The sequence below is a fragment of the Rana temporaria genome, chromosome 3 (assembly GCF_905171775.1).
Source record: "Rana temporaria chromosome 3, aRanTem1.1, whole genome shotgun sequence".
NCBI lineage: Eukaryota > Metazoa > Chordata > Amphibia > Anura > Ranidae > Rana > Rana temporaria.
This window is the reverse complement of record NC_053491.1, coordinates 444,871,917-444,896,175: the sequence shown is the minus strand read 5'-3', so window position 1 is coordinate 444,896,175 and position 24,259 is coordinate 444,871,917. Positions and strand designations below refer to the sequence as shown.

Sequence of the window (24,259 nt, the reverse complement as noted above, 5' to 3'; positions counted from 1 at the left end):
GCCCGGCGGTGATCGCGACCACTGGGCACGCGCGCGGGAGTCACGCGCGCCCCTATTGGCTGCTGGGAGAGATGACGTATAGCTACGTGCTCTCGCCCAGCAGAGCCGACCTGCCGCCGTATAACTGCGGCGGCTGGTCGGCAAGCAGGTAATCAAAGTTTGATTTGAAAATCGAACGACCCTAAAGCTAAAGATTTTGAATCAAATTCTAATAGTGTATAGCCAGCTTAAGCCAGCAAAGATTATTTCTGCACAGAGGCCACTGACATCAGGAATTTCACCATTTCAGGTCCTATTTCAGCCCAAATTATGGGCTGAATTCGGACCTCAAACAGACCAGAAGATGCACAGGACTCCTTTGCAATTCGCACCGGAGCCGCTTCGGAAATGTGTGAACCGGCTTCGCACCCAATTCGCAATAGTGTGAACCCAGCCTAAGCTGTTTTTTTAAGATAATCCTCTGCGTTATGCAAGCCAAGGAGAGAACAGGCAAACAGAGACCCCATTGTATTGATGAAGCAGGTAGATGTAGATGTGTCAGTAAACATAAGGCACCAGTGAAGGACTCAACCATCCAGGGTGCTTCCATAACTAAAATGCCTATTACAAGTGACCTGATCCATTACTGTCCTCATATGCAGTGGTTCACTTTACTTCCTTTGTTTTATATTATTGTCAGAGTTACATCTTTCTCAGTTGAGGAAGACTTTTTCTTGGCCACATGCAAGTCCACATCTTCCATCATAAGGACCAGTTTCTAGCACTGGGAGTAAACAGGGGCTGGAAATTGACCACAGAAGCTGTTCTGGTAAATGTTCGGTGAGGGAGGAGGACTTTCCTCCCCAGATTCAGACATCAGAAGGTAGGCATATTTCAGAGGCTGGCGAGGAGGAATTGAGCGGGTTCTGGGGCTTAAAAGTCCCTCACACGTCTCTAAAACGGTGTACTCAAAACTGGATGCAGGGCTGTGCTTCCCCTGCTCTGAATTTAGAGAGTCCTCTCTGAGAATGGCCCTACAGCTAGGCAAACCTTTCAGTGTCATTATCTCAGTGCCATTTGTGACTGGCTCCTCTGCAGTAGTCAGCTGCCTGGCCTCCTCTGACTCCACTGGACTTCCCTCTGCCTCTTGTGGCATTCCCTCGCTCCTGATGATCTTCCCCTCATCTGCTGGGTTGGACTGAGCTCTCAGTGCATTGTCTTGTCTCGAAAATACCATCCATGACATCAAAGGGGGTAAAATATGCTCATCCAAAGCAACATAGCTGTCTTTCGGTGGCAGTGGTACAGGAGGCAAGAAGGATGGAGGAGCGTTAGGAAGTTCTGATAATACTTCCAGAGTCGTGATGGGACCTTCATGAAAAATATTTCTTGAGATCCACGTAAGGTATGAGTCCGTATGGCCTAGCCAGGTCTGCAAATGAATAACAAAGCAAATGCCTAGTTAATATCCAACTGAAGAAAACAAAAACATTCAACATTATTAAAATTTCTGAAAAAAAAAAAAAAATCTATTGACTTTCATGGATCAATTTCCTTCTTTGCTCTTCCATACCGCTATTAGGAGCGTGGAGAACTCCTGATCCTTCACAGCTCTCATTCCAGCATTCTAGATTTGGTTGTTATACATTCTCCCTGTCTGTCCACCTGCAAGGTGATTGATGTTGTCAGTCTCTGGGTGGAGACCAAATCTGATTTAAGCCAGCCAAGCCTGCAGTCTCATGCCTGTGATATTGTGCTTGTTACACATGTTACAAGCTCCCAGTTTGTTTGCCCTGTTCTTCTAGATTGGATTCCCTTGTTGATGACCTCAGATCAGATATTGACTATTCTGAACCTTGCCTATTTGCCAACCACAAGTACCTGTTTGCTTTGTTTCATTTTCACATGCCCTGGCATGGTAGCCAAGCACTACAGCATTGTGCATAAGTCCTGGGGGCAAACGAGTACCAGTAGGCCTGCTTGCTTTACGGGAAAGGGCGCTGCTATAGGCGAAGAACATATAGTCCAATTTTGGTGTCTGACCACCTGTGTAAGGCCCCATACACACGATAGAATCCATCCGCAGATAAATCCCAGCAAATGGGTTTCTGCGGATAGATCCTATTGTGTGTACACGCCAGCGGATCTGTTTCCGCGGAGAAATCTCCTTTGGGATGGATTCCAGCAGATCGGATATTTGCTGACATGCACAACAAATCCATCTGCTGGAATCCATTCCAACGGATGGATCCGCTCGTCTGTACAGACTCACCGGATACATCCGTCCAAAGGGATTCCCCGCACGCGTCGTAATGATTTGACGCATGCGTGGAATTCTTTATATGACAGCGTCGCGCCCGTCGCCGCGTCATAATCGCGGCGACGGCGCGACACGTCATCGCCAGAGGATTTCCGTGCGGATTTCAATGCGATGTTGTGTACACTCCATCGCATCGAAATCTGCGGAAATCTTTGAGAGGATTTATCCGTGGAAACGGTCCGCTGGACCGTATCCGCGGATAAATTCTCTCGTGTGTATGGGGCCTTAGAGGTAAGCGTGACAACCACACTGGGGAGAAGAAAGGGAGTAATATGATTGTTTTCTAACAGTATAAAGCAAAATAATTCCTGTAATTGAGACTTACACTAAAAAGGCCTTACTTTATTATAACACTCTACAGTATGGTTACCTTGAAATTCCCTTTATGCGTGGTGTAAAGTTCCTTAAAGTGGTGTTCTGGAGTCGGAATATCTGGCCACATCTTACTCTTGAGGAACCTACAAGGACAGACATGAGTCAGTTAAATAGCACCCAGCATGCAGGTATCATACACTACTTCTTTAATGGTTTCATTTACCTTCTTTGATAAGCAGCCACCAAAATGATGGCAATTAGTGCCACAATACCGGCCAAAACAAACAACACGATGTGAATGTCATCAAACCCTTGGGGAAAAAAAATCCAAAATTAATAATTATTCACTTAGTTCGTCTTTTTTTGTGTTTAATACTAAATACCTATTCTAGGATTACATCAAAAGCTAGACTAAAGCCCAACTCCAGCAAATATTATTTGAAGTCTTGACTAGATTGGGAGAGGGCTCTGTCAAGTTTTTCTTGCTGTCTATGTCCCTGTTTCGGTGAAGTTGGTCTTACATGGGATGTAACATTAACCACTTAAGGACCGCCTCCTGCAGATATACGTCGGCAGAATGGCACGGCTGGGCATAAGCACGTACCTGTACGTCCTCTTTAAGTGCCCAGCGGTTCGAAGCTCCGCGCCCGCGGATCCCGATCGCGGCCAGAGTCCCACGATCGGTCCCCGGAGCTGAAGAACGGGGAGAGCTGTGTGTAAACACAGCTTCCCCGTTCTTCACACTGGCAGCTTCATTGATAGTGTGTTTCCTAATATAGGGAAACACGATCAATGACGTCACACGTCCAGCCCCGCCCCCCTGCAGTTAGAAAAACATATGAGGTCACACAACCCCTACAACGCCCCCTAGTGGTTAACTCTCAAACTGCAATTGTCATTTTCACAGTAAACAATGCAATTTTATAGCATTTTTTGCTGTGAAAATTACAATGGTCCCTAAAATTTGTCAAAATTGTCCGATGTGTCCGCCATAATGTCGCAGTCATGAAAAAAATCGCTGGTCGTCGCCATTAGTAGTAAAAAATTTTTTTTTATAAAAATACAAATAAAACTATCTCCTATTTTGTAAACGCTATAAATTTTGCGCAAACCAATCGATAAATTGTCACTCTATTTTTGTTTATAGCGCAAAAAATAAAAACTGCAGAGGTGATCAAATACCACCAAAAGAAAGCTCCAGGAGTTGTCAGTTAAAGCGACGCAGTGCCGAATCGCTAAAACTGGCCAGGTCCTTTTCTGTGCATAAAGGCCGGGGTCTTAAGTGGTTAAGCCTCTTCCTAATTGTTCTGTGGCTCAATATGAAAATGTTGACTCAAAGAGCTTTGACTTAACCCCAATGACCCACTCTGTAACCTATGCTTGTAATTGACATTCTCTGGACTTCGCCTTCTCATACACTGGACTGGAGAGTCTGGACTCTCTTACTTCATACACTATATGCTGGAAGCTCCACTCCATACACTGTGATGAAAGAACGTGTTGCTGTACATGACATAATCCAGACTACCCCACTCCACACACTGGGAGAGATTTATTAAAACAGGAGCACACTGAATTTAGTGCAGCTCTGCATAGAAACCAATCAGCTTCCAGGTTTTATTGTCAAAGTTTAATTGAACAGGCTAAAGATAGAAGCTGATTGGTTACTATTAGACATGTGCAATGGAAAAATAGTTTCCAAAAGATTTGTTATGTTACTAATTTCATTTTTGATAGATTCATTATGTTACTAATTTTGTTTCATTGATTCGTTTCGGAATTCGTTTTATTTTGTTTTCATTAAATTTAATTTTCCCTTATTAATTTTCTACCGAATTCCAAATTTTCGTAACGATTTGAATTTGGAATGGTTGAAAAATTATTGACTGATTCGAATCCTGTGTGAAGAATAGCCTGCATGCGTTCAGGAGCCGCCGATAATGGCACGTCAGCTGAAGCAACAGCACGAACGAGCCGTTGGTTCAGTGCGCATGTGCCATTGACGTCAGCACATGCTGATACAGGGGATATCTCCTAAACCGTGGTAGCTACAGGTAAGCCTTTTTATAGGCTTACCTGTAGTAAAAAGTGTATTGTAAGGGTTTAGAACCACTTTAAGCAGTGGGCCAGTAAGCTAAAATGTAAACAAAAGAATGCTGGCAATAGATAATTTCTAAAAAGTGTGGTCCCCTCAAATCCATACCAGGCACTTTAGGTCTGGTATGCATCTTAAGGTGAACCCCCACACAAAAAAAAAATGTCCCCCCCCCAATCCATACCAGACCCTTATCTAAGCATGCAGCTAGGCAGGTCATTAAAGGGGGGGGACGAGCAAGCGCCCCCCTAAACCATGTCAGGCCACATACCCTCAACATAGGGGGTGCTTTTGGGTAGACATTTCTTAAGAAATTTTATTTTTGCTGCAGCAGGTTCTATACATGGTACAAATGCTCCACTTTGTAGGCAGGCTAATGCTGGTCATACACCAGACGAAAAATCGTCCAAAAACGGTCATTTGGACAGTTTGTTTGTTTGTCGGCCAGTTAATGGGCACAAAACATTAATCATTTAGTGAGTTTTTTTAGCCAAACCAAGGACACGTTTGGAAACATTTTTCTGTATGAACGACAAATCGTCAAATTAATGTTATTTTCGGGCGGCAATAAATCGCTGTGTGTAATGCGCGTGACGTAAAGAAGTACCCTGAAGTTCAGTTCCTTTGCACGAATGTTCATTCCCAAAATCATCAACTATCCTCAAAACATGAGCAAAGTCATGAGCAAACACAGCATGAGAAAGATAACCAAACCAAAAAAAGAACATCAATTACTGCAATAATAAAACTTTAATAAAACTTTATTGCAAAGGAGAGTCCAGCAACATAGCAGAAGATTTTACATTTCAAAAAAGGTTTACAAAATGATATTGTTTTGGAAAAGTAGTATTACAAAATACCAACATACATATATCTTTGTTAAAGTTATCACTGATTTTTGTGTTCAAAACAGACCTTGCAATGATTTTTACTGTAATGTTTGTTCCCAAAAATATTAGCAATGATTTCCATAATAATAGCTTTCTTTAAAACAAAAAATAAATAGTATGCCTGCCTTTTTGTTATTGTGATGAAAAATGAGAACCAGTGGTTCATGCGCCGCAGATATTTTGAAAGGTGGCACATGCATTGAGATATGAGCCCTGGAGCCACATATCTACATGTGCAAATATTGGATGTCATACAAAAGTGACAAATGGCAAGTGCAAAACTTCAATAAAGTTTACCTTAAAAAAAAAAAAGCCATGGATCATAAAACATAAAACACTCTTCAATAAAGCCAAAAAAGGATCATTAACATATTTAAACTTTAGCAAGGGTATCAAGAACATCCACTAAAGTTTGAATTACAGAGCACACATGATCCTTAATTTTTTCCAAGTCAGCTTTGCATTTTAAAATGGCAGAAGATAACATCTGTGCGGTGGACCTATCCATAGTGTTCTCTTCCGAGGGTGGATTGACTGTAAAAAATAAATAAAAAATGGACTGTAAATAAAGCTGCAAAAATTCAAAGTGGTATGCATGTACTGTGTGTTTTTGCAGACATACCTGTGCCGCTAGTAATCTCCCTGGACAATGCTATAGGATCTTGTCCCTCCAAATCACGTTCAGTTGTTGGCAAAGCTAGGGCATCTCTGTTGTCATCATGCAGTGGAATGACATCAAACTTTTCAGTCTCGGGAACAGAAGCCAAAGCAGATTTCCTTTGTCTCTGAGTTTAAAAAAAGAATAATAATAATAATAATAATAATAATAAATCCACAGCAATATCCAATTTTAAATCACAATAATACAAAGTAAAAAAAAAAAAAATTAGCGCCTGGTTACTTTTCATAACCGGTGCTAGTTACATTTAGAGGGGGTCAGAGAGTTAAGTGACTCTGACCATTGTGAATTGGTCCAAATTTGGGTCTCTGTTTCAGCTGGGCTCTGCCGTGGGCTCGTTCTGTTGTTGCTGGGGTGTTATACCACTCCGGGGCGACAGGTGGCGCCAGTGGAGTCCAGGTTTGGGTGCCTCTTGCCAGCAGCCAATCAGGAGGGAGTTTCTCTCGCTGGGCATGCTGGGAAAGGGTACTTATGAGCAGACGCCATTTTAGGTGGGGTCTTCTTCCTGTGTGGCGCCCACCTTTAGGGTGGCCACACCACAGCGCTCAGTGTTATGGCCTACCTGGCCGGAGCGATCGTGCTAAGCGGTGTTCCTGGCTTCGGGCCTAAGTTGGTCCGGAGCATTCAAGCAGGACGGGGACTCAGTAATTGACTGGGTTCCCACTTTTGAAGATCCCAAGCAAGTGTAGCTGTTCGGTAGGGAGTCCATCTGAGGGGCGCCAATGAGAGACTGGCGGTCCAATAGGATTCTGGCGAACCACTGGGGATCGAGGTGACCGGACACTGAAGGATTGACTCCTCTTTCAGTTGGTACCTGTGACGACGTTACAAAGAAGATTCAGGCGCAACTTTATTGAAAGAGGGGGGTTCTCTCCGTATCCACAATTCTAGTCAGGTCTGTGGCAGAGACCATTGAAACATACAATTTCTTCAGGTCTGTGGCAGAGACCATTGAAACAATTCCATTTCTCCAAGTCTGTGGCAGAGACTTTGTCTTAAAGAGGTTCGAGCGGGGTCCCGGCTGCAAGGTCAGTGAGAGAGGCCTATCCGGGCACGCTAAATCCACTCATGTAGGAGTGGTAAAGAAAGTGTTAAAGTATTACGCATTGGGAACAGGACTGTTCCAGATACTACGCCTGAATCTGCTGTTCTCCTCCTCATCTCTATCCCTTTCATCACTTGTTAACTGTTTTTTACCCGGCTGGGTAATAAAGAGCACATAAAAGACATTTAGTCGTGGACATTCCTTTGCTGCTGCTGCATACATCATTCACCCCTAGACGTACGGAAAGAGCTATGAGGTAAATCAGCCATCCCATCTATTCTCAGCGGTTCCTCCGGGGGGGGGGGGGGGGGAGCGCTACAAAAAGATAAAAAGTTCTGTTATGCAAAAGAAGGTAGGATATGTATAGCTAGGGAAATATGTCCAGACATTACCTACCAAGTGTGATCTGAAAAAATTAGAACATATAAGTGCAGGAAACAAGCTACAGCATGAGCATGCACAAGCACATCTCAATGCAACATAGCATTGAGATGCAAGACCTCTAATTAAAGATATTCTGACTCAGAAAGCATTGCGCCATAATTAAATAGACGTTAATTACCTTTTTTTAATGATTTTTGGATTCTGTGAAGTTGTCCATGCTCTCTCCGCTTTAGGTTTGGCCACCTTTCCCTTGGAACGGTTGGGTGTCGGCTCTCCCTCTCCCTTAAGCATGCAGGTAGCAGCTGTCTGCACACAGGGTTCTTTAATCGGCTGGATGTGTGTCTATCGCTCTGAAGCTCATAGAAGTGTGGACTCGCTTTTTGAGATTGGAAATACTGACCACCTGGCTTCATCACCAAACTGACTCAGGACCATCTTCAGTCTGGACTATGTCGGTGAAGTGATTTTCTGCACTATACAGTGGTCCCACTGATCCAAGTTCCCATTTGGGGTTATAGCCATATTCTATCATCACACAGTCCCCGTCTCTTCCAACCTCATCCTGGGGAAATCTCTGCAGGTCTGTTCCGAGTGTTCACATCGGGCTGAGTGTCAGGGAACAACAACACATGGCCCGATGATGCATGTTAAGCATAAGCTTCACGATATGATTTATCACTCAAAAATTTGGAAAGTTTTATATACTGTATATTGAAGACACCTCTGAAGAAGGAGTCCCGAAACGTGTTAGTGGCTGTATCTAATCTTTCCAACATTCATGTATGGCTGTCTTACACCATTTTCACTTGATGTTTTGTATATGTACAGTTTGTAATACAATTTGATATTTTTCAATTTTTTACTACCTCTTTGTCTTCAATCTACCAGTGTCACTATAGTCCCACCCCTTGAGGAATTTCTCAATTTCCTTTGAATGTTGTACATCATGTTTACTGTACAGGGACTCCACCACCTTCTGCATAATTCTGTCTTTTTATGGTATTTGGCTTTGGATAATTTGCCAATCTGCCATCATAATCCTTTATTTCCAAAATATCTTCACCATGGTGACCATCTCTTCAAAAAACATAGCTGTGGCTTAAAAAATCCAAAAAATCTGGAGCAGGTGCAGATGAAATCTATGTTCCAGATGATGCAAGACCCTCAGTTTCCAGTTTGATGTCAACTGAATCCATGTCACCTGAGCTTGAGGTCGTGAGCACAGAGCAAAACACAGACAGTCAGGTACACTAATTTACTTTATTATAATACATTTTAGTTTTCCTTGTGTTGTAGGAATATGCAGGACTTTAAATTCACATGAAACTATGAATGTCAAAAATAAATATATTTGTATAATTAATGGCAACATCACATAAAAATCTAGTGTTATGAACATACAGGCTTTATTTCTTATGCAACTACATAAACTTTATATATATTCAGCATTAACAACAGCATTATACATTTATCTAAAATGATTAAATATTGTTCTGCCATTCAACAGCTCCACGTCCAAAAAATGAGTCCATGTAGTCCCTCCGTGTCATTTCTCCACTCCCCAAGTGTGACATTTCCTGCAACAGTATCTTCCCTGTCAAGATGAGTCTGTGGCATGTAGGAGGCACTAGTGTACAATCGTATCAATTTTGTGAATACAAAGGTTGATTGCCATGTAAAAAAATCGAAATCGATTAGACATGATTCCAAAAACGTTCTCAAAGACACGCCTTGTGCTGAATAGTCTGTAATTGAAGATTGTTTGCTCCCTTGAGAGGTTCTTTAGGGAAAAAGGTTTCAAAATATGCTCCCCCAGAGCAAATGCATCATCTGCCACGAATATGAAGCTCAAACCTTCGAACGTCTACTCTTTTGTGGGTAGATGTAATGTTCCTTTTCTCAAACGGGTGTGGAATTCAGTTTTGTCAATTACTCCTCTATCAGAAGTTCTTCCATTTTTGCCAATAACAAGAATAGGAATTCATATTTGGCATTGACTAGAGCCATTAGAATTATACTGATAAATTCATTGTAGTTGTAGTAATAAGATACCAAATTTGCAGGAGGTAGGATCCTTACATGTTTGCCATGTAGGGCTCATCCACAGTTTGGGATCCTGGAATTGCTTGGCTATTATTTTATATTCACTGGATGATGATGGGAACTGTAAAAGGAAAATAAATACAGGATCTATTTTTAATCTTCTAGTTTTAATCTTTGCTTTATTACACAGGATATGACAAATACAACTTCACCAAGCATCCTTCCTGCATCAGCAACAACACCAAGTTATAGGAAAAAAAGGTCATACCAAGACTCAAACAATTTATTTTTACAAGCACCTGCTGCTCTTAATCAGAAGAGAGATGAATACGATGATTTGAATGGCCTAACCGCTAACATTCTTTGCAGGATGTCAGATGACCAGAAACATCTTCTTGAGCCAATATTAATTCAGCTACTTAATAAGGGACTGAAGGGTGAATTAACCAAGAATACACACTTGGCTGAGTGCAACACCTCTTATAGCAATCCTCCAGTACAACCTCAGCACCAAAATCAGTGGCATGCTCCATTAGCGCAAGAACATCTGCAAAGCAGCTGGATGCCAGAATATCATTACACATCCTTGTAAAATATGTTTGGGTATTGAGGTTTATTTTTACAATAAAATAAAACATGCCACGTTTCTTTTTGTACACATTTTCACTATATCATGTTTAAAATATTTGGTTATTGAGATTAGATTGTCCATGATGACATATGACAAACTGTTCTGGTTTTAATTGACATCTTATTGAATTTATGTGCGCAGTTGAACTATTGCATGGTTCAAAATTTAACTAACTAACTAACTATCTATCAATATACTGTTGTCAGGCTGTGGTGGGGACTAAACCACATTTGTTCTGTCTAGTTTTATTTCCAATAAACAAATAATGAAAACAATTTTTTACCTTCAAATATTAATTTTCAACATATTTATGATGGCTTCACAGGTTTCAGGAATTATGCATCCCAATGACTATGCAGAGATCCATGTGCTGAACTTTAGGTCCTCCAAACTCCTACCAATGGCTAGGAAACGGAAGGTTGTGATGAGTCCTGGGGTTATGGAGCGTCTCAAAACTTGTGTCTTGTTTGGTTATTAGTGGTGACACCAATCTGGCTCACGTAGATAGTTCTTAAAGTCATCAGGATTATTTTCCTTCAATTCCTTTTAGTAATTTCATGTGGGGAAAACGCTCTGTTTCTTAGCCAATCCTTGCTCCATATTCTTCTCCTTTTATGTTGCTCTTTCTCCGTGCAAACGACCACGATGGAAAATGTCCTGCTACCACAAACTATCGACCGCCCCCACTGGAAATGTTCGGGTGTGAATGTTAAATCGTGACATAGTATGGCACTCAAACAGTTTATCGGTTCAAATTTCGAAACTGCATGATGATAGAGTCATTAGCTCTAAACAACCGATTTATCGTTTATACTGAACTTAACCGGCCGATTTTTCGTCTAGTGTATGGCCAGCATAAGGGGATTTTTATTGTTTTTTTTTTGCATTTTTGTACTGCCGGAATTGTTTTGTTTACATTTCAGCTCTCAGTGGGAAAGCCCGCTGGCAGCTGATGAGTCATAAGTTGTTAAGGACGCGGCGGCTGGCTTCCCAGGCCGCTGCTTAACAACCAGCTATTCGTCACACAGAATTCAAATTGGTTTAACATTTTGGGGGTCTGCCGATGGGGGGCTTATCGGAATCTGGAAGCCACCTTTAAAAAGGGGGCCCCATATCCCAGCCCCCCCCCCTATATGAATCAGTATGGGGTACATCATACCCTTTAACCATTCACCAAAAAAAAGTTGTGTAGTGTGAAAAAATACAGTAGACAGTTTTTGACAAGTCTTTTATTAATATCTTCTTCCTCTGGTCTTCCCACATTTTCCCCCTCCAGGGGTTCTCCCACTTCTTCTTCTTCTGCTGCCGCTCCCGCCGCCAATCCTCCTCCGAAGGTGTGTCACGCTGATCTGTCCACGCTGATATCAAGCATTTCTTAGATAACGATGGGGGCGTGGACACCGGATGACGTCATCTGATGTCCACGACCCCATCATTATCTAAGCTTTCCAGGCTGCATGCTCGGATAAGGGTCTAGTATAAATTTTGAGGGGGACCCCACGCCATTTTTTAAAACAATTTTGGTGTGGGGGTCCCCTCTGAATCCATACTAGACCCAAGGGCCTGGTATGGACCTGGGAGGGGGACCTCACGCTGTTTTTTTCACAATTTTTTTTTAGCCAGCAATTATTATTTTTTTACATTCAGCTGTCAGCAGGGAAGCCGGCTGACAGCTGATGACCCATCGGTTGCTAAGGACGTGGCGGCCGGCTTCCTGGCCCCCCCTTAGCAACAAGCTATATACAGTGTAAAAAACAAAATGCATGTCCCAAAACACGCCAAGCACTGCAGAAAAGCTCAACAGCAACATGCATAGATGTGAATCGAGCCTTAAATAAAGCTTTCTTTTTTTTTTACATTTTTAGAAAGTCAGACACCACACCGGACTGTGACACATCTTACCTTGAAAAGTAGGAGTTGCTTTACAAACAACATGATTCTCTTACATTGATGTGGATTTAGGCTCTTATGCAGGTTTGATGATGCGCATGCATTTTGGTGCATCTTGCTTACGTATGAAAATTGCACCTTGCAAGCACATGTTTTTAAAATAGCGACACACTGAAATTCATGGCTCTTTGTTACACTGCGTGATTTCACATGCAAGGTGCGTTGGGGTGCTATTGGAATTGAATGGCACACCACGTGCATGCAAAAGGGATGCATGCTTTTTATTCACTGTGGGAATGCACGCAATTTTGCATGCATTCCTACAAATGTGAACCTAGCCTTGGAACACATAAAAGAGGATTAGAGAAAATATGGCCCATGTATTGGGACAAACTCACCATTGGATGTCTGATAAGTAGTAACAGCCCAATCGCTCCAATATCCATCAAATGGATCGTCTGCTTTCGCTCTCACACTAATTGTATACTCAGCTTCCCTTTTAATGTCATCAAGAAAAAGCGTCACAAAACCATTCTCTGAATTCACCTAAAATGAAGAAATTATACTGTTTATAAAATTATACTAATATACAGGCTGTGTAGATCTACTGTATACCAAATGTACTGTTATGCCCCGTACACACGATCGGATTTTCCGACAGCAAAAGTCCGATGTGAGCTTCTGAACGGAAATTCCGACCGTGTGTATGCTCCATCGGACTTTTGCTGTCGGAATTTCTACCAACAAAAGATTGAGAGCTGGTTCTCAATTTTTCAGACGGAAAAAATTCCTATTGGAAAATCCGGTCGTCTGTAGCGATTCCGATGCGCAAAATTCTGATGCATGCTCGGAAGTATTGAACTTCATTTTCTCGGCTCGTTGTTGTAATATTAATACATCACCGCGTGTGTATGCAAGCCAAGCTTTAGCGTAATTCCGTCGGAAAAAACATACAAGGTTTTTCTGACGAAAAATCTGATCGTGTGTACGGGGCATAAGATATGGTATTTGTATGTGTAGGGCCGGATTCAGATACATTGGCGTATCTGTCCGGCCCGCGTAACGTATCTCCGATACGTTACGCCGTTCTAACTTTGGGCGCAAGTTCTTTATTCACAAAGAACTTGCGCCCTTAGTTAGAGCGGCGTAGCGTATGTGTTGCGGCGTAAGGCCACGTAATTCAAATGAGGATGTAGGGGGCGTGTTTTATTTAAATTTCCCTTGACTCCGCGTTTTTACGTTTTACTTGAACGACGTAAAAATTTCAAAACTCAGCGCGGGAACGACGGCCATACTTAACATTGGCTGCGCCTCATAGACTCAGGGGTAACTATACGCCGGAAAAAGCCGAACGCAAACGACGTAAAAAAAAAGCGCCGGGCAGTCGTTAGTTTCTGAATCGGCGTAACTCCTCATTTGCATATTCATCGCGTAATAATACGGAAGCGCCTCCTAGCGGCCGGCCTGGAATTGCAGCCTAAGATCCGACGGTGTAAGACACTTACACCTGTCAGATCTTAGGGATATCTATGCGTAACCTGATTCTATGAATCAGACGCATAGATACGACCGTCGGAACTCGGAGATACGACGGCGTATCAGGAGATACGCCGTCGTATCTCTTTCTGAATCCGGCCCAACATGTTTTAGTAAATAGTTTTTAATAAAATAATGTAGTTTCCATATGTGATAGAGCAGTGGTTCTCCCACCTCAATCCTCAAGTACCTCCAACAGGCCACGTTTTCAGGTTTTCCTTTACTTTGCACAGCTGCTTTAAATCAATATCAATTACATTGTATTGATAAGAGCTATTTTATCTAAGGGAAGTTCCCAAAACATGGTCCATTGGGAGTCCTTGAGGATTGAAGTTGAGAACCACTGTGATAGACAGGCCCGTCGGAACAAGACAGGCAAAGGAGGCAATTGCTTGGGGCCTCGAGCTGGCCAGGGGCCCCAGCATCCAGCGGCACAGGCAGCAGGATTTTTGTATCTTTAATGGGGATAATAACAACACTGACTGTACTCTGTACACACAACAAAATGCAGCTTCACCGAGCCGCCGATCCGCCGCGTCCTATGCTGCATCCCACGCCGCGCGGTACTGGAGATTCAGTTTGTTGTACCCGGCCGTACTGCAGATTGACAGGAAGTGCACACACTGAGTGCTCTGCCTCTGTGCTCACTTCCTTTCAGTCCGGCCGGCCAGGAACAACAAACTGAATCTCCTGCCGGCTGCCGCGCGGTATGCGGTACTGTAGCCTGTAGGGAGGGGGGTTAAAAAGAACAGGGGGGGGGGGGGGACTGCCATTACAAAAATATGTTAGCCGACAGACAGTGATCATAATTAATAACCCCACTTATGTATTATAAACAAAACAATTACGGTACCACCATAGATTTCTTTCCATTATATTTACCATCCCATTTCCATCTTATAGCTTCTATTTTGAATCAGGTCATATTTATTAAAGCTTTTTGCAAAAATGTACAAAGCAGAGAAAAGACTCTGCTTTGTAAATTTTTGCAAAAATCTTTAATAAATATGACCTGATTCAAAAAAGAAGCTATAAGATGGAAATGGCATGGTATAAAAATGGAAAGAAATCTATGGTAATTGTTTTGTATATATTACCGGATTAAAAAAAGAAGCAATAAGACCCCTTTCACACTGGAGCGTATTGCAGGCGCTATAAGATTAAGGGTGGTTTGCAGGCGCTATTTTTAATCTTATAGCGCCTGTAATACGCTCCAGTGTAAAAGGGGTCTTATTGCTTCTTTTTTAAATCAGGTAATATATACAAAACAATTACCATAGATTTCTTTCCATTTTCTTTACCATCCCATTTCCATCTAAGAGTCCTTTCACACTGAGCCGCTCATAGCGTCGGCGGTAAAACTCTGCTATTTTTACTGCCAACGCTATGGGCGGATTTGCTAGCGCCCGAGGAAGGGTTAAAACCGCCCGCAATGCGCTGCTGCAGCAACGCATTGCCAGCGGTATAGCTGCGCTGTCCCATTGATTTCAATGGGCAGCAGCGGTGAAGGAGCGGTAAATACACCGCTCCTTCTCCGCTCCAAAGATGTGGCTAGCAGGACTTTTTTTTTTACACTTTTTTTTACCATCCTGCTGGCACAATTCTCCAGTGTGAAAGCCAGAGGGCTTTCACACTGGAGACAATTGAGCAGCTTCTTAAAAATAGCACCTGCAAAACGCCCTTAAGAAGCTGCTCAATTGTCTCCAGTGTGAAAGCCCTCGGGCTCCCACTGGAGCATTGCGCCAGCAGGACGGTAAAAAAGTCCTGCTAGCCGCATTTTTGGAGCGGAGAAGGGGCGGTGTATTTTACCGCTCCTTCACCGCTGCTGAGCATTGAAATCAATGGGACAGCGCAGCTATACCGCTGGCAATGCGCTGCTGCAGCAGCGCATTGCGGGCGGTTTTAACCCTTCCTTGGGCACTAGCAAATCCGCCCATAGCGTTGGCGGTAAAAATAGCGGAGTTTTACCGCCGACGCTATGAGCGGCTCAGTGTGAAAGGACTCTTAGATGGAAATGGGATGGTAAAGAAAGAAAACGCAAAGAAAGCTATGGTAATTGTTTCTATGGTAAAGCTATGGTAAATCTTTTTTTTTTTTGCTCTCCTCATTAGATGTCATTAGATATACTGTGTCCACTGTACAAGATGTTTATCCTAGTATCCATAATTCTTGTAGGCTTTGTGTGCGTGCATGGGGGGGGGGGGCCTCCATGTCCATTTTGCTTGGGGCCCCCAAATTCCTTCAAACGGCCCTGGTGATAGAGGAACAGTCATGAATGTAGTAGTTCCACCTGTCACTCTGCCCAGCCTGGCATTTCCTTCAAACACTCTCCAGACAATGAATAGTCCATCAGCTTTATTCTTGTATTTTTATTGAGGGATTAAACTTGGATGGGGTGAGGGAATTATGGGATGCCCAGAATCAATAGTAGAAATCGATAATTGGAACCTCTATTCACATACTCTAAAGCTCCAGCCTCTTCCAGCACAACGCAAATAAGCTAGACTGTTACTTTCCCCCCCTTCCTGCCCAGGACAATTTTCAGCTTGCAGCGCTGTTGCACTTTGAATGACAATTGCGCCGTCATGCAACACTGTACCCAAACAACATTTTTATAATTTTCTTCGCACAAATAGAGCTTTCTTTTGGTTGTATTTGCTGCCGATTGGCTCTCCCTGTCAGCGCTTACTGAGGAAAGCCGTTTACCGGCACTTCCTGGTTCACGCTGTGATCAGCTGTGATTGGTCACAGCTGATCATGGGGTAAGGAGCCTCTGTCAGCGGCTCCTTACTATAATCGGAGATGTAGTGTGTCAGAGTGACACACAGCCAGGGGAGGGCTGGCAGGGGGGGCAGGGTGGAAATCTCCCCCCGGGCTGGTGACACTATGCACAGCCACCGGCCGCCACTACCAAATGCTGTTTTTACAGAGCAGGAATATGCCTGCTGGAGCTCTGTTAACACAGGTCACGGCCGCTGCTCACCTCCCATTGTGCATCCGTGCCTGTGTCAGCTCCGAGGTAGATGGCTGCAGAGCTGAGCTATGTCTCGTCTCACACATAGCTCAGCCTCAGCGCACACCAGCGCTGACATCACCTTCTCTCTCTGCACAGACACGAAGAGAGATAGAGCTCCTCCTTCTGAGTCTGCTCTGCCCACACTCCCCGGGCATGTGTGGGCACTGGACAGGAAGTTTGAACCCAAAAAAGCATCAGACAGCCTGCCTGCGCCTCAGCCTCCATCCTGGTAAGCTCACACTCTCTAGTCTCTCCTGCCTCCCAGTGTATAAAAAGGGGTACTCTGTGGACTTTGTTAAAGGGGAGGGGGGGCAGGCTTTGGTGAGCAGAGACCCTCTTTACACAATAGTCCACAGCATGCACCCTTAAATCAAGTTTCCCAGAACACCCCTTACATCAGATCTGATGTATATGGGGTCTGTGCAGACTCTGATGAAAGGGGGGCCTCTGTGTGGACTCTGATGTAGGGGGGGGCCTCTGTGCGGACTTTGATGTAGGGGGGGCCTCTGTGCGGACTTTGATGTAGGGGGGGCCTCTGTGCGGACTTTGACGTAAGGGGAGGCTCTGTGCGGACTCTGACGTAAGGGGAGGCTCTGTGCGGACTCTGACGTAAGGGGAGGCTCTGTGCGGACTCTGACGTAAGGGGAGGCTCTGTGCGGACTCTGACGTAAGGGGAGGCTCTGTGCGGACTCTGACGTAAGGGGAGGCTCTGTGCGGACTCTGACGTAAGGGGAGGCTCTGTGCGGACTCTGACGTAAGGGGAGGCTCTGTGCGGACTCTGACGTAAGGGGAGGCTCTGTGCGGACTCTGACGTAAGGGGAGGCTCTGTGCGGACTCTGACGTAAGGGGAGGCTCTGTGCGGACTCTGATGTAAGGGGGGCTCTGTGCGGACTCTGATGTAAGGGGAGCCTCTGTGCGGACTCTTGTGATCATGAAAAATCTTAGACTGTTTTCCTCGATCCATCACTTTTCCACGCTCTATGGGCCACTTGACTGGACTTGCCCCCCAGGCCTAAGGCTGCCAGCCCTCCCCTGCACACAGCACCACTGATCGCCGCTCTGTGTGCACCGGCATGTTATCCTGCTGGAGGTCATATGACGCCCAGTCAGGATAACTGAACCACCACCCAGCCGTCATTCTACTATAGGCTGAGCGGGAAGTGGTTAAGGGGGTCTGCCCCCCCAAGTTGGAGATTGGTCAGGGTTGCTTAGAACACCCCAGCTCCAACTCCACCTCTCTTCCCCTCCTCTTTTCTAGGGAGCCAGATGGAGGTAACCAAAAGGTGATACTATCTGTGAGTCACCAGCCTACTCTGAGCCACTCCCAGCCCCACAGATCTAGCTTTCAGCTAGGCCTGCTTAAATTTCCCTGCACTGGTCAAAAATCTAACTCTAACACCTACCTAAAGTAGAGGGTGCTACACAAGTGTAGCGAGTGCCGCTCAGCCTGCCCGCAGCCCCGCACCCCCTGCCAGATAAAAAGGAACACAAGCAGGCAGCCAGGGACATTCCCCCCCTCCCTTTCCTCTTCACTCTACAGTATGTGAGTCGCACTGGTACAAGCAGCCGCCTGCTCTGTGTCCCCCCCCCCCCCCGGTTCCTCATTGGCAGGGGGAGCGAGCCTATCGCCAGTCAGAGCTGCAAGAGCAGAAAAGGATCTATAGACATGTAGTCTCCAATACAGACAGCCTCATAACAATCCCTAGGGGGCACAACTACACACCTCAGCATGCCCTGGCAAGACAGAAGAAATAAACACCAGGAGGCTGCCTGGAAGCTGGGCACAGACCACAAGGCGAGGGAGAAGAGCGGATTCAAGAGAGAGGTGTTGCCTTCCTGGGTCAGTGTGCCCGTTTCCATCCCCAGATCCACGGCCGGTTGGGAACATCCTGCCTGAGAGGGGGATTTCCAGGTGCCTCTCCAGATGCACCTGTACAGATGGTACATAAGAGCTCTGGTTGTGGGGTAGCCAGTTGGGCAGGACATCACCTTTGGGGCCTCGGTAACAGGATTTTTGAGCGGGCACTTGCCCAATCCTTCATAAGATAGAACACTGCATGCAGACACCGGTGTTGTCTCTCATCTACTGGGAGGATTTGTGCCCCACTTACATTCTGCTGGGCAGTCACAGTACCTGCCTTGCTTACCTGAGTACTGCCAGCACACTGTACACCACTCCTGCCAAACAGGAAACCCAAGTGCACCAACATAACTACCTGAAGATTCAAGGCCTTCTTTCGTCCAATGGACTACAACCCATTTCCCCTCAAGGGATTAAAGTCAATGGTGCCATACGGGCCCAAACATACACCCAGGGCTCAGGATATATGGTAAATGAGCGGGGTAATCTGGCTTGGAAATTACATTATTGAACTGAACTAGGTACAGTCTTTGTGGTTCTCTGTGATTGTAGTGTCAGGGGACAGAAGAGAGAGGTCTGACATAAGGGTCATTCCTCTGCCCTCCTCCTGCCTGGACTCATAGAGCCCAACTTAAAGCGGGGGTTCACCCTATCGACGAAAAAAAAAAGTTTTTTTTTCTTTTACCATAAAATCAGGCATTGTAGCGCGAGCTACAGTATGCCTGTCCCGAATTTTTTACCCCCGTACTCACCTTGTACGCGTAGATCGAAGATACCGGGGAATGGGCGTGCCTATGGAGACGGAGGATGATTGACGGCCGGCTCTGGCGCGTCACGCTTCTCCGGAAATAGCCGAAATAGGCTTGGTCTTCACGACGCGTGCGCATAGCCTGTGCGCAGGCGCCGTGAAGAGCCGAGACCTACTCCGGCTGTCTTCGGGGAGAGTGACGTGCCAGGGCCGGCCGTCAATCATCCTCCCTCTCCATAGGCACGCCCATTCCCCGCGGGAGCCGAAAAATACGATCTCCGATTACAAGGTGAGTCCGGGGTTAAAAAAATCGGGACAGGCATACTGTAGCTCGCGCTACAATGCCTGTCTCGATGGTAAAATCGTGTCGGGGGGGGGGGGTGAACTACCGCTTTAAGCAGTGCTGGCGATTATCCTATTGAAGTATTATTGTTCATACTGCAATTTGTCATTTGTGTGGGGTTACCTCTGCTTTTGGGGTTATTCGCATTGAGGAGTCTCCTGAAAGCAACCAGACAGTATCATTGAGTTTATTGCTCAAAGCTTCAGTCATATTCACTTAGTTGATTCGCTTATATTTGTCTAATATTCAGTTATACTGCTACTATTTTGTTCTATTCCTAAGAAATTTCACAGCAAAGATAATTTTGGTGTTGTGCTACAATGCATTTCATAGCATTCAGCTATCTATAAGCATTGAGTGAGTGTGAAACGTGTTAGCTGCTCTCTACCTTGTCTGTAGAATTATGATTGTACTCATGTGATTCTTAATTAAGAAGATTTTAGCCGTGCGGCCAACCAGATTTGCTCTACTTATCTATGAAGACAGCTTCGAGCTGAGCTGGCACCTATCATTGTGGTAGCAGAGGAGGATCAATAAACTGACCTTGATTAGTGCTTATCCTTCCTTTGCATAGCAATGGGGTGATTCAGACAAATGTTTAGACATTAGACAAAATCTCATATCTATGGATGCCTACAGACACCTTCAAAAAAGTCTTGGAGGAGAAAATAGAACGTAGATAAAAAAATGTATTGTTTTAGGTGATACTAGGGGCTACTTTACACATATGGCAATGGTTGCCTCTCCTCTGAAAAGTGATCTAAATTTGGATCACTTTTCACAGGCATTTGACAGATGGTGAGGAAGCTATATTTTGCCTACTCACTGCTTTTGTTAACACACTACATGCCGCCAGTGTTGCCAACTGTCAGTATTTTTACTTACAGCCAGTAAGAAACTGGCACTTTTCTCCTCCCAGTACAGGAAAATGTGACCAGCTAAAAATGCGGCTGTGACACTCTGCGCAGTTCTGATCCAGAGCCAGCCGAGACCATCCCAGTGCCTGCTACAGCGTGTCCAGGCAGCGCCAGAGGGGGCGGGTCTGGTGGAGGTGGTGCCATAGCCTGTTGTGTGATGTCATGGTGCAGGGAAGTCGAGAGTAGCAGGCGGAGCCTCGTGTGGGGGTCTGTAGGATGGATCAAGGCAAGCCGGGTGCGGGACTCTCAGTGCTGTTTGGACTGGAGTGGACTGAAATGACTACCTGGTGTGGCGAGACACTGTCACTGATTTAGGAGGGAACATATCATGTCAGTGAGGTGTCATCATCACCATCTGTGCTGCGGCACACAGTGTCACAGTGTCACTATGAGAGTCAATTTCATGTGTGTGCGCGCCGCCCATTCAAATTTCTTGCCCCCCTGAGTCCTTTCCCTGAGCTACTTTCTTACTATATTGAAAATAAAATATGTTTTTTTGCCTCAATATCTACCTTAAACCACATTGCTAATTGCATATTGTACTTGTTTGTACCCTAAATACTAAAATTTCCACTTACAACTGGTAATTTTGTAACATTTGGAAATGTCTGTGCCAGTAAACTGGTGGGTTGGCTGGATGCCGCACTACCATACAGCAACTGCGTGGATTGCATGCTGTTGTGGAGTGGTTGCACCTTGGACCCTTTTTAAATGGGTCAGGGTTGGTGGGACTTGGAAGTTGGCAGTGGCACTGGCAGTGTCTACTCCAGCTTCTACGGATCCCACAGGTTTGGTATATACAAATGTTACAATGGCCCACCTGGACCAATGTAACTATGCAAAAATATCCATACCTGGAATTATTTAGTTAACACACTGAAAGTTAAACTAAAGATAAATGAATGAAGTACCTTGTCCTTGTTAAATGTCATGAAATTATTCCCTTTGGGGCTTGTATAATCAACTTGATACATAATACAATCTCTGAGAGTCTGGTCCATCTCTGGGTTCGTGAAGTTGATCAGCAATCCAATTGGGCTTTTCTGTTCTTCCACTGCGATACTGGTTGGGGGCTCTACATAGACTAAAAACAGAGGGCCGAGTGAGACCTTTGAACTGGAACTTTTACTAGAAAAATTTCTAAACTCTACACCATTCTAACCATGAAGAGAACTGTGAAATGTCTTACCGACATGCTCTTGGGTGAGATTTCGTCTGTATAAAGTGGTATTATTCTCGTTGTCCCACACAGATATGATGTAGGGTTTTAGACCAAAAATACTGACGTAGTCCTGTGGAAACTGACACAAGTGCCACCAGGATTCTTCTGCGGCATTCACTGTTGATAATTTGCATGTCACCCTGTGGGATTAAACAATGATTTTAGCAAACTTCAACAGTTTCTGTAATTGTGCAAGCAAACTTTATTAGATAATAGTACACCTTGTTCTCAGCTCCTACTGTACCAAAGTGCAGAGTGCCCACCCTCTATTGGACCACAGTGCACAGTATATCCACCTTCTATTGGACCACAGTGCACAGTATATCCACCTTCTATTGGACCACAGTGCACAGTATATCCACCTTCTATTGGACCACAGTGTATCCACCTTCTATTGGACCACAGTGCACAGTGTATCCACCTTCTATTGGACCACAGTGCACAGTGTATCCACCTTCTATTGGACCACAGTATATCCACCTTCTATTGGACCACAGTGCACAGTATATCCACCTTCTATTGGACCACAGTATATCCACCTTCTATTGGACCACAGTGCACAGTATATCCACCTTCTATTGGATCACAGTGTATCCACCTTCTATTGGACCACAGTGTATCCACCTTCTATTGGACCACAGTGCACAGTGTACCCACCTTCTATTGGACCACAGTGTATCCACCTTCTATTGGACCACAGTGCACAGTGTATCCACCTTCTATTGGACCACAGTGCACAGTGTATCCACCTTCTATTGGACCACAGTGCACAGTATATCCACCTTCTATTGGACCACAGTATATCCACCTTCTATTGGACCACAGTGCACAGTATATCCACCTTCTATTGGATCACAGTGTATCCACCTTCTATTGGACCACAGTGTATCCACCTTCTATTGGACCACAGTGTATCCACCTTCTATTGGACCACAGTGCACAGTGTATCCACCTTCTATTGGACCACAGTGTATCCACCTTCTATTGGACCACAGTGTATCCACCTTCTATTGGACCACAGTGTATCCACCTTCTATTGGACCACAGTGCACAGTGTATCCACCTTCTATTGGACCACAGTGCACAGTGTATCCACCTTCTATTGGACCACAGTGCACAGTATATCCACCTTATATTGGATAATGCACAGTGCACAAGGTGTCAACCTTCTATAGGACAACAGTTCCTCGTACATCCACTCTATGTTTGGATTACAGTGCACAAGGTGTCCACCTTCTATTGGACCATAGTGCACAGTACAACCCACTTTCTATTGGACCACAGTGCACAGTAAATCCATTTTCTATTGGACCACAGTGCACAGTAAATCCATTTTCTATTAGACCACAATGCACAGTATATCCACTTTGTATTGGACCACAATGCACATTATATCCACTTTGTATTGGACCACAATGCACAGTATATCCACTTTGCATTGGACTATAGTGCACAGTATATCCACTTTCTATTGGACCACAGCACACAGTATATCCACCTTCTATTGAACTACAGTGCACAGTGCATCCACCTTCTATTGGTCCACAGTGAGTGCACAATGTGCTAACCTTCTGTTGTAACACAGTGCATACTGTATCCACCTTTTATTAGACCACAGTACACAACGTGCTAACCTTCTATTGGACCACACAGTACAGTGCACTTTTATTTGGACCACAGTGCACAGTACATCCAGCTTATATTGGACCACAGTGCACTTCTATTGGACCACAGTGCACAGAACATCCAGCTTATATTGGACCACAGTGCACTTCTATCGGACCACAATGCACAGTACTTTCACCTTCTATTGGACCACAGTGCACAGTAAATCCACGTTCCTTTGGACCACAGAGCATGGTGTATCCACTTTATATTGGTACATTGTGCACAGTATATCTATTTTGTATTGGACCAGAGTGCACAGTATATCCACTGTGTATTGGACCACAGTGCACAAGGTGTCCACCTTCTATTGGTCCACAGTGCACGATGTGCTAACCTTCTGTTGTACCACAGTGCACACTGCATCCACCTTCTATCAGACCACAATGCACAGTACATACACCTTTTATTTAATTAAAGCGCACAGTACATCCACCTTCTATTGGACTAAAGTGCACTATAAATCCACCTTCTATTGGGCTATAGTACATCCACCTTCAGTTGTATTAAAGCGCATGTGACGGTATTGGTATGATATCCCCGTCAATGTTCCCTTCTTCCCATAACGAAAATCACCCCAATATTCCACGAGGAGGGATATCCCTGGAATCGCCCAGAAAGCCACACATGCCAAGCTTACTGCTAGAACAAGACAGACTTTAATGGTTTTTCTTCTCAGC

General features: G+C 44.6%; 1 protein-coding gene across 1 annotated transcript in view; it reads right to left on the bottom strand.

Annotated features, from left to right (window-relative positions):
* Positions 1-370: 370 nt before the first annotated feature.
* Positions 371-24,259, bottom strand: part of EPOR (erythropoietin receptor) — a 48,007-nt gene continuing 24,118 nt past the window's right edge. Inside the window, exons 3-8 of the mRNA XM_040346531.1 lie at positions 21,882-22,054; positions 21,604-21,776; positions 12,670-12,817; positions 2,838-2,925; positions 2,670-2,757; positions 371-1,411 (exon numbers count right to left, since the gene is read on the bottom strand). Of these exons, the coding sequence (XP_040202465.1) occupies positions 758-1,411; positions 2,670-2,757; positions 2,838-2,925; positions 12,670-12,817; positions 21,604-21,776; positions 21,882-22,054 (1,324 nt within the window). The 3' untranslated portion in view covers positions 371-757. The remainder of the gene's footprint in view (positions 1,412-2,669; positions 2,758-2,837; positions 2,926-12,669; positions 12,818-21,603; positions 21,777-21,881; positions 22,055-24,259) is intronic.